The sequence below is a fragment of the Staurois parvus genome, unplaced genomic scaffold (assembly GCF_062004578.1).
Source record: "Staurois parvus isolate SC_StPar_1 unplaced genomic scaffold, SC_StPar_1.0 ptg000205l, whole genome shotgun sequence".
NCBI lineage: Eukaryota > Metazoa > Chordata > Amphibia > Anura > Ranidae > Staurois > Staurois parvus.
Genome location: NW_028318001.1, coordinates 8,420,216 through 8,431,267, shown reverse-complemented (window position 1 = coordinate 8,431,267; position 11,052 = coordinate 8,420,216). Strand labels below are relative to the sequence as shown.

Genomic DNA, 11,052 nt, shown 5'->3' with positions numbered 1-11,052 from the left:
GCTCTTGCCATCACTGACCTTTGTTACTACCTTTTGGATACAACATAAGCTATTTGTATATTTTAAAGTTAAATACGTGGTTGGTAGGTCAGAATGTGAGGTTATATACATGCAGATGGATGTTTTTTTCTCTCCATTTTATGATCTTTTAATTATATATAAATAAATATTGTGACTTTTAGAAGGATGTGTTCTCAGTTTAACTCAGTATTGTGAAAATCATGGTGTAATGTTTTAAAATATGATTTTGTCACTTTAAATTACAATTTCAGACAGAACAAAAATCACTAGTGATACAAATAAAGACTGGGCAAACCACTCTCATATTACAAATCATATACTGGGGTTAGACAAAATATGGAAACGCTACATGTGACAACATATTTTCCATTGAAAACAGAAGTGACATAACATTCTTTTGCTTCTGCTGTGTGATGAGACAGCTAGCTAATGGGTGGGAAGCCTCATGTGAGGGAAAATGGAACAGCCATTTTATATATCAAACATTTTAGTTTTGATTAAGTGGAAATATATTGAATGTATATTTTGTTATTAGAAGTCTTATTGTGTAACAGCTGTATTTCTTGTGTTAGAATGCTATTTACACCTCCAGCTGGGAAGTTTGCTATCTAAAGGAACTAGTGGATGTAACACGCTTGTGTGAATGTCCATTTACATTTCAAAGAACTCCACCAGAAACCAGAATGTAACTTCAAAGCAGTCAGCTAGATTCCCACCCATTTTAGGACATATAAATTGTATTAGCAGTTTAGAGCATTACTCTGAATCCACACCATGTATTTGTTTTGCTCTCCCTGTATGTAGTTCTAGCTACATGCTTGTATAATAAACATCTTCTTTTCAATCTGGCTTCAGTAGTCAAAATGTTACTGAAACCCATGAGTTTTGAGTTTCCGCGTCACTCACTGCGTGCGCTGCTAGTAATACTGAGTCATGTCAGAGCTTGCTTAGCTGGTACCTTTGTGACTGAAGCTGCCAAGTTATTTTGCTGCAAAAGTGACTGCAGAGCTCAATCTCAGTCCTGTGAAGATTAAGCTCTGCAGTCACTTTTGCAGCAGTTGTTTTCTTATTCTGGGTTACAATCCTGTGCAATGTCCTATTGTCTCTTTTGGCCAGTTGACCATGTCGACCATGCTTATGCTTATCAGATGAAGTTTTCCCGGAAACTGTATATGCTCTCATAATTTTTGATACTGTACCTCACAACACAACAAATAAATTGGCAACTTCAGTCACAGAGGCACCAGCTAATTGGGCACCAACAATCTGGCCTCTTCGAAGCTTAGTAAGCTCAGACATGACTCCTTATTACTAGAAGTGCATGCAGTTAATGACGAAATTGAGGCTTCCCACCTGTTAGCTAGGTGTCTCATCACACAGTGGAAGCAAAAGAATGTTACATCACTTCCACTTTCAACATGAAACATGTCATCACTTTCACACCTGCAAATCATGTAATGTTTACTTTTTTTGTCTAACCCCTGTAAATTATGGGGGTCTTGAAAGTTGCCTGGAATTAATGTCCAATCTTTATTTCAACAATATCAGATGTTGGTGAGTTCTCCAATTATGTAAGAATAGGCCACTCAGTCCTAAAGCCAATTAACTGGATTCTTAGAAGTCACCATTTGTGTTTTCAGTGGCTGTGCTGCATGCTAAGTCTGTCTTTTAGGTCAAAACTTGGAATGTTTTATTAACATTTAAATTGGCCAAAGAAACAGTAGTCTTTAAGAACGTCTTGTGGCCCTGCACACATGTCATGATCATGTACTGTATAACCCTTCTTTCACGCTCCACCAATGTGTAGGGAAGGTGGTGATGGGTTTAGTGATGGGTTCTGAAACCAAAAAACAAGCTAGTCAATATTTAGGGCCATTTGGAAGATGAGGGAGCAGCTAGATGAAGAAGCAACAGTAATTAGTTAGGCTGGGCCTTCTGAACCAAAATTTCATATTTGACTGGAGTATGCTTTAAAGAGAGTCTGTGCCTAGAATACTCGCATAAAAGTTTAAACCAACTGATGCCGGCATAAGACATATCTGTGGCATTAAGGAGATGGACCTTCTTTTGAGGCACCATATATATGCTGAAAGTGCACTCCCTGCATGAAGACCAAGCTGTCACCATACCAGATAGAGAGCTGAGAGGACAGACTCCCAATTAGGTGATCACTGTGATAGCCTGTGACTGGCTATCACAGTGATATCTCAGTAAAACCCACTTCTGCACTCTGTTTCTTTTGAATAGAGAAAAAAGAGGAATATTGACTTACCTGTAAATTTCTTTCTTGGAGTATAGTACAGTACACAGGACTTGTATTCATAGACCATGGAACATCCCAATGACACCAACAGGTGGAATGTGCACTGACAAGGAAAGGACGGACCCTTTCCTTAACAGTGTAAGCCCTGAAAATAAGCTGTATGATCCACTTAGCAATGGAGGAGTGAGAGGCAGGATGTCCTCTATGAGACAGAAACTGTGGCTGCCAGGTAGACGCTGAAAACCATGACAACATCCAAGCAGTGTTGGGACATTTCCCTTGGCATGTTTTGGGCAGGACAGAGGGAAGGGAAGACAATATCCTTATTGAGGTGGAAAGAAGAGTCCACCTTGGGCAGAAAGGTCTTGGTCTCAAGACCACCTTGTCCCTGTTTATTACAAAAAACATCTCTTTACAAGAAAGAGCTGCCAGCTGAGACACACCTAACAGACATACAGAACAGGCTGAAATCCCAATGGGGTTGAATTGGGGCAATTCTCTAAAGAAACTTTTGATAAAGATTGCAAAGTGAGAGGTTGCAGGTTTTCGAGTTTCAGGAAGAAAATGGATAAGGAACCTGTCTCTCAAGGTACTATGGGGCCAGATACTGGTCAGGACCAGCTGAAAATTATCCAAAGAATTCAAGCAGAGAAATCTTCTTTGGTCAGATAGGCCACACCTGAGAGGGAGCTAGAGTCAGAGAGGGACAGCAGTGTCATAATAGGACATTGCTCTGGGAAAAGAGCCGTTCTAAGCCTCCTGTAGACCATCTGCAGAACATATTTTAGCCAGCCCCCTTGCACTTGTGACCTGCCATTGCTAAAGTGAGGGGATCACTGGTGGGGTACTTATGGAATATGATGTGGAAGGAATGGTATTTTCTGTGTCCAGAATGAAAGAGCTATGATAATCCAGCGCTGACCTTGTTCCTTTGGCTGTGTCTTTGTAGGAGATGGCAGCAGGAAGTACAGCAAATGTGCTGTGTTTTTGGCGGATATAGTAGGAGAAAGTACATCAGCTGTGAGGCATGATGCAACTGTATCATCAGTCTGAAACTTTTACAACAGTGAATAACACAACAGAGTGACTAACTTCTCATTCCTTTACCTATGTATCCACAATGTGTGATAAGCACTGCCGGATGTCTATGCAAATGAAGTGATTTAGAGTAGTAAAACTACAAATTCAGTCTTTGCCCATCACAGAGGGCATACCCCCAAGGAAGCTTCTTCTAAGTGTAAGTGTGTTTCTAAGCTTGCCCCTTTTTTGTTAATTAGGAGAAGCATTTGATCCATTTTCTCAGCTTAGAAGAGTGGTGCAGACAAAAAGGCTGCACCACTCTGTTAATTCCCCAATGGCATTTCCAAGATGTTAAAATCCCACTGAAATCCAACTTTGTTCTGATCTATGAAGCTAGAGAGTTCAGAGATGGCTTATTTTAGATACCTTTTACTAGTAAATATATAATTTGAGCACAGGCGCATGAAACTAGTCACACCTTCCATGATGTTTTTCTCCAATACAAACCAAAAAAGGTGTTAGGATGGACAAGAGAGACATGTGGACAGTGGAATTCCTGAAGTAGATTCTTAACCATTGGCATGGGTGCTAATTGTTAAAGTGTATGTGCAGCCAATACATTTTTTTAGATTAGGCAGGATAGGATGTCAGTTTTTTGTGTTTTTTGCTGCCTGTGCCCCACTGGGGAGAATTCCTTTAATTTCCTGTCATGGATACACAGCAGGAAATGAGGGGAAATCTCTCTAAAGTGAATGGAACTCCCAGCTTAGAGAACTTTCATGGAAACTGGCGTCTGAGTTGAATTGTTTCCCCCACTGTTTGCTCTGGAGACAGCTGAAAATCAGAATAATATAGGTAATGTTTTTAGCAAGTATTAAATACTTACAAACTAGGTTCCAGTTAATATGCTTTATCATTACAAAAGAACAGTTTTTCCAAACTATATATACCTCTATAAGGTACATGACATCTGGAGTGTATTGGATAAACGTTCACATGCCAGGGTGTGCTTGGCAAATATATAATGCTGTGAGAGAATAAGTAATATAAACAGGTTTAGAAACACTATTGTATAGAGCTATCACATCCCCAGAGAGTTTCCAAAACTGGGGAAACAAACATGGTCTATATGAACAAGACGTATGCTAGATTTTACACATTAATGCCAATAGTGTGCCAAGTCACAAGATGCTAAGAATTTTTCCAGTCTGCAGAGAACCATACATTTTATGAACCATGGTTAAGTAGATTTTTTTTTTTTTTTTTGCAACATTCTTCAAAGCTCAGACAGAAATGCATGCAGATATTCTGGCAGAAAAAATGTAAAAATATAATTCTGATCTGACCATCACACATTTTAGTTAAAAAGCTGCTACTCACTTGTGTCCTTATGTACCAAAATAGCACATATAACAACATATTATTAGGAGCATTATAATATTTTTATATATACAGAAATATTTACTTTGACAGTACTTCTGAATGATTAATTTCAATAATATCATAAAGTAGAACTATGGGCAAAACTTTTTTTCATTTTGGATAGAACAAGGGAGGGTCATAACCACTATAAGTTTGTTTTTGTTGCCATCTGTGTCCTATTGAAGAGATTTTCCTTTACTACCTATCCCAAAACAAGAGAGGAACTCCCAACAAATTAAGGGAATCCCTTGGGGGCTTCCAGGTCACCAGAACTAGTGTCCCCATTTGAAGATTTCCCATCTATTACTTTGCTGGGGACAATCCAAAAGTTTGGATTTTCTTTTACTTTCACTTTCAATGAGAATGGTAAAAAGGACAAACAGAGAGGGTTAATCTCCCTAAGGGGGTAGATACAGTAATAAAAATTTGACAGATGCTCTAATCTATCACCACTTTGACCACACGTGACAGATGCTCTAATCTATCTCCACTCTGTCCAAAAAAAAAGTTTTGCCCTTAGTTATACTTTAATGGGAAAATCAAATAATGATGAATTATAGAAGGTAGGAGGCTGTAATTCCATTCTGTATTATGCTTCATTGCTGCATTGAAAAAAAAGAACATGAAACCTACAAATAATGACACTGTTGAAAAGCACATTATATTTCGTCAATCAACTCGATAACTCACACTTTTACCTTATTAACTTTACTTAAGATAGGTAATTTCATAACAAAATTTGTCTTTTTAAATAAAATTATACAGCACCAAAATTTGCATTGATTTGCACACACATACACACACAAATATAAGTCACCATTTTCCTAGGAATCACAATTTATTTTCCTTGGCATGCTTATTCATATGTGTTAGTTCTCTAAGGTATCGGAGTACTCATCTTTGTGAATGATGACAAAATATGATTATCTGTAAAGATTTTTTTTCTATAACTGAAGACAGCACGAGACTGAAAACATTAAAATTGTATTCATTTAGGAGAATAATCTTTGGTTGATCTGATTTTTGTTTTAATTTTGGGGACCAAAAATAATTAAACAATTGTATCCAATTGACATTGTTTGAGATTTGTGTACTGTATGTATTTTTGCTAGAGCAGAATTTTTTTTTCTTAAATAAAAAAGATAATAGTTACATTTCATAAAATCTATGTCAATATTTACAAATGCTGAGGTTTTTTTGTGTATTGTCTAAATAACTGGGAGTCTTAAAATGCTAACACTATTATAGATCAACTCTCACAGATCTGGAGTTTCAGTAAACAAGGATGTGAAATATTATAATGTCACACACTGTTACGTCATCAACCCCTAATGTACACATCATAACAAGGTATAAGTACATCATATGGAATGAGTTTCCAAGACTCTTACAAGCATTTATTCATCTTAACTTTCTGTGACTCGTATAGAATTACAGTATTTAAAAATCAATTTACAATAGACTTTAACAATGATTTATCATTTAAAAATGAAAAAAAAAAAAAATAGGAACGGGGTTGGGACCAAGACAAAACATAAATAAATAAACTTTATATAATATTGCATTGTTTAGGACATATTATTTACTACACATAGAGATCCCCAGATTTTGTAGAACTGCAAGATTCTGCATGCCTCGTAGTTCAATGTTGGGGAGTTTCAGGTACCTAACGTGTTTACTGCATAACAAAGTCAACTTCACAACAAAGTGACATGACTGTAATTTGTTAAAGATTATGGGGCTCCATAAAAGCCTTGACAATTGGCAATCAATTCTCTTCCATAAGGGTTAAATTCAAACTGATTTCATGATAAATATATATTTAAAGACAAATTATTTAAATTATTAAAATTTGACACAGGTGGATTTGTCATGATCTTATTTATTTTGATTGCTTTATTCAGCTACTTTCCCACTCAGAATTTACTTAAGTCTTTTGCAGAACTCTGCCAGCTATGCGCTAACAATTGTGCACTGTGGAATATGTAGTTCAGTAATAATAGTTATAGATCAATATTCTCCATTCTTCTACCTTTTATCACTTGCCCATTAATAATGTCCTTTTTATAAGAGGGTTTACGTTATAGTAGGACATGTGAAAATGAGGCCTACACCTATAGCAATGTTAATAACATTACATTACAGACTACTTCATAATTTCACAGGTCCAAAGTATCATCTGAGATATACATCACATAGACCCTTAACTGTATAGTACAGCACCTCTTTATAAATACTGCATGAACCCAAAAAGATTTGTTGTAATGTGTTTTCATATGTTGTATAATGTCTTATGAATGCTTTCAGTCAGCATTTGTGCTATTTTTTGCTGTAAAATTGAATGAACTGTACCAAAATAATGTAAAATAACATTACAAGTACTGACTGTTGGAGTATGGTCCTACATTAATACAAGTTGGTTATAGTATGTGTGCAACATTTAATTATTGTTATTTTCTGTACATGAAGTAGAGAAACTTGTAAAAATTAAAAAAAGAAATGAATGATCTCAGAGTACTATATGCTTGGTATATAAAGAAGTAATTAGAAAGAATATCTGACCTCCAGTAGGTTGACCAACTTGACTTGAAAGTTAGATTGTGGGATGATATGAGATCCACATGTTATAAAAAAGTAATACCTTATGTAAACCATATTATACAATACAAAATATTGGATAATTAATAAGTTTCTGATTTTCAAACAGAAAAAAATGCTGTAAGATTTTACCTTGCACTCTTAATGCAACTGAAAGCACCATTTGGGTATATCTTTTAAAATAACATGAAAACAGTTTTGTGCAAAACAAAACAACTTTGACTTTAAACAATTGCAACTCCGGCACTGTCTTAGAACTGTTTCTCTGCGGATTTGGATTAATATGAAAGTCTTCACTAGGATCATAGTCGTCTTCCACAAATGTATTTTAATCTACGGCACTGTGTTTACTTACTAGTAGACAACCCCAAAGCCTAAAATGTATCACTTAGTTATAGGTATAAAAGGTGAGTTGTCTGTACATGTGGAGAACTGGTGCGCTCCATCTGGTTTCATACTCTTGCACGGCTCAACATGCCACATATTGTGTATTCCTCAGACATCAGAGCAGTCACTATGTAATGTTTGGCACTAGGAGGGTATGGCGTCAGTTCATATTTTATATCATACCTGCATAAATCACATGGAGCCATGCATTCAGAGTTCTAAAACTGATCTCATGTATAGTACAAGAAACCAGACACTTTTATCCTCATCACATAACTTTCCAAATCTTTTTTTGTCATCTGGGTATGTCATCATGATTATCATTTTTGATCCATATCCTGTGATCTTTCATGTCATCACAGCTTGGGTTCACATTCTCACAAATTCACAGAACTCCTTGCTGTTTTCTCAATTAACTATTGGTATAGTTGGCTGACTGAATAAAAATAGGTAGAAGCCTTTTGGGTGAATTTTTATTGGTGTTTGTAATAAGGACACGTTTCCTTAAGAGTTTCTAGTAAAATTAAATACTCACTGTAGTACTGTGTATGTTTGCAATACAGAAATAGTTTGCATGGGTATATAAATTTGGCTATCTTTGTGTCCCACAAAGATCAGACCCAAACTCAGTTCTGATGTGTTCATAAATGATTTCCATTATTTGGCATGTTGCAAACATTGTCATCTGCTCCTTTGTTGTTCTTCACACATATCATTGGGCTAGGCCATATGTGTTTTTGTGAACATGTCCCTTTTGGGATATGCAAACTAGCACACTAGAACTGCCATATCAAATCAGGACAACTGGAACATATGGGTGGTAGTTTTCTATTGCAACATTTTCGATTTGTGGAGCAGAGACCTGTAGCGCATTAACTGTTGGCTGTAGCATGATTTAGGGTCATTACATATAAAACCTTGTAGACATTACAACTCTTGAGACAATAATGACTTCTATATGAATATTAATCACAGCACTTGACAACACTACACTACATAGGTCTACTGGCCTGCCCTCATTTGTATGTTCTCCCCCCACTGATTTTCTTTTGTCCTAAAATCCACAAACAAAACTTCCTCTTTGATATATCAGAGCATCTGAAAGAATGATAATCATGATGAATAGCCATTTTAATTGTTCTCCATGACTTTACTTGCCATGGCTTTTTGCTGTTGGTAAAAGGTTAAACAGTTTATTTTCAGCCACCGACCAGTTGACAGTGCTATTGTTCAGGCTATCACTGTGGCTCTTTAAAGTTCTGGCTGTCAGGATTTGCTTTTGCTGCTGTTACAACGTGGTTTCATATTCCAAACGTTCCTGAATAAGTGCATCGTCTTTATATTGAAGCCGAGGAGGAGTAGGTGAACATTCAAAAGCTAAAATTGCCTTACGTAGGCTTCTATCCAACACATGTCTCTCCCAGGCTGGATACCTGTTTCTAAACAGGTCAATTTTGATAACAGATTCTTCAATCCTTGGAGGCCTTGAGGATGGTGTAGAAGGGGCTGTAGGCCTCACTTGAAATACTGGCATGCAGCCGTCTCTTTCTGTATATTTCTGATCACCGGCCACACTCCTGTTATTGGACATAGATCTAAGAGTGTTTGAGGCCACCTCAGGGGGCAAGGGAAATGCAGATATGGGATCTTCACAAGCACAGCTCGGTGATTGGCCAAATCTAGGTCCATTAGGGTGAAAGAAGGCATAGTACATAAGCATAAAAACAATACCAGTTAAAAAGCTGCTAAACACTACACACAGTGCTGGAATAGCAAATGCATCCAGGATTTGGGGGGCCTTATACAAATACCACAGGGTACTCAAGGCGGTGTTTTCCAGAAGGATGACAAAGTAATAAATAAATAGTCGACACCGTGTCCTTCCTTCCTTGACGTTAAACCAACTAAAGATATAGATTATTCCAACAACCATATCAAACACAATCTCTTCCCACTTAGTGATGCAGAATTCTGTTTCACAATGCACAATCCAAAAGGTCATGATACACCAGTGAAGTACAATAAATATTCCAAAGTAGAGTTGGAAAACTGAAGCGAAGAGAGCAAATGTTATCACTCTGGCAGCGATGGTGAAGAAATGCCAACAGAACTGGATGATTACAGCCATGTAACTAATGGGTTTCTTGTCATCTCTTGAATCTCTTAATGCTTTCTGATAGGATGCCAGGGCCCATGCTAAGGATACCAATGATGCTGCAGCTGTAAGACCTAGAACACAAACAAAGAACTTTGATCACAAGCACTGCAAAGAAATACAAAAGATACACAGATTACAGTTTTTTTAAACACTGGATAATAAAATATTTGAAATACCGAATTGTTATAACTTTTTCTGATGGCCAACAATTTAGCACTTGTACTTTTTCAATAACTTGTTTGAGTAGCCGTTAATCAGTTCAACATTTTTTATCCACTAAGTTTACCATAGTTAATAACATTGAGCAACATTTTTTTAATTCAGAAGCCTTTTCCATCTTTAAACTGTTACTGTGTCCTAAAACCCTACTTATATGCAAGAGCCTCCACAAATCTAATTAAAATTAACCCCAAATAATTTGTTCATATTAATGCACAAATCATTTCTATTTGTGAAAAGAGATATTTCCTACTTTACCATACATCTCAATATTATGTAATACAAATTTGATTTACCCAAGCTGATTTATAAAAACTCAGATTTCAGATCTTACTTCAGACAGTGGAGATGTGAGTAAACACCTGAAAATACATTTTTTTTATTACGATAGTTTTAGAAGATTTTACATTTGTGTTACTTTAATTTGGTGTGCAAGGTTCAGCTCAAGTGTTGGTCATTTTTGGGAGTTGCATAAGAAAAAAAATTTGTATTAATTAGGCACTAAAGTCCATGCTTATTTCAATGCTTGCTTAAGAAGTTACAAAGAACAGTGCTTTTATAACTGTAATTAGTGGAACTGATAATCTATTAACAGACACAAAGGTTATTGATTTATACACTGTTCCGGATTAAAGGCAATTAGTGAACACAACATCAATACAACCACTCTGAGAACTCATACAGCAATGTGAACAGGTTATGTGGGTGGATGCTCAATTCATTGAAGAATACTATTTCCCAAAACGATCATGTATACAAATATTAAGTGTTCATGTAAATGTAATGCTGTGAGGAAAAACCTCTAAAATAATCTACAAATGATACAAGCATGCACACATGGACCATAGATGTTCACCAGTAAAAGTGTGTGCTTTATTGAACTTTAATTCGCAGTAGCCTTTACAGAGCAACAGTCTTAAGCAGCTCTTATGTTAAAGCTTTACCCACAGGTTATAAAATTTAT

General features: G+C 36.3%; 1 protein-coding gene across 1 annotated transcript in view; it reads right to left on the bottom strand.

The window, feature by feature from the left end:
- Positions 1–5,293: 5,293 nt before the first annotated feature.
- XKR4 (XK related 4) overlaps positions 5,294–11,052 on the bottom strand; it is a 388,654-nt gene continuing 382,895 nt past the window's right edge. Inside the window, exon 3 of the mRNA XM_089678447.1 lies at positions 5,294–9,940. Coding sequence (XP_089534573.1) covers positions 9,000–9,940 — 941 coding nt within the window. The 3' untranslated portion in view covers positions 5,294–8,999. The remainder of the gene's footprint in view (positions 9,941–11,052) is intronic.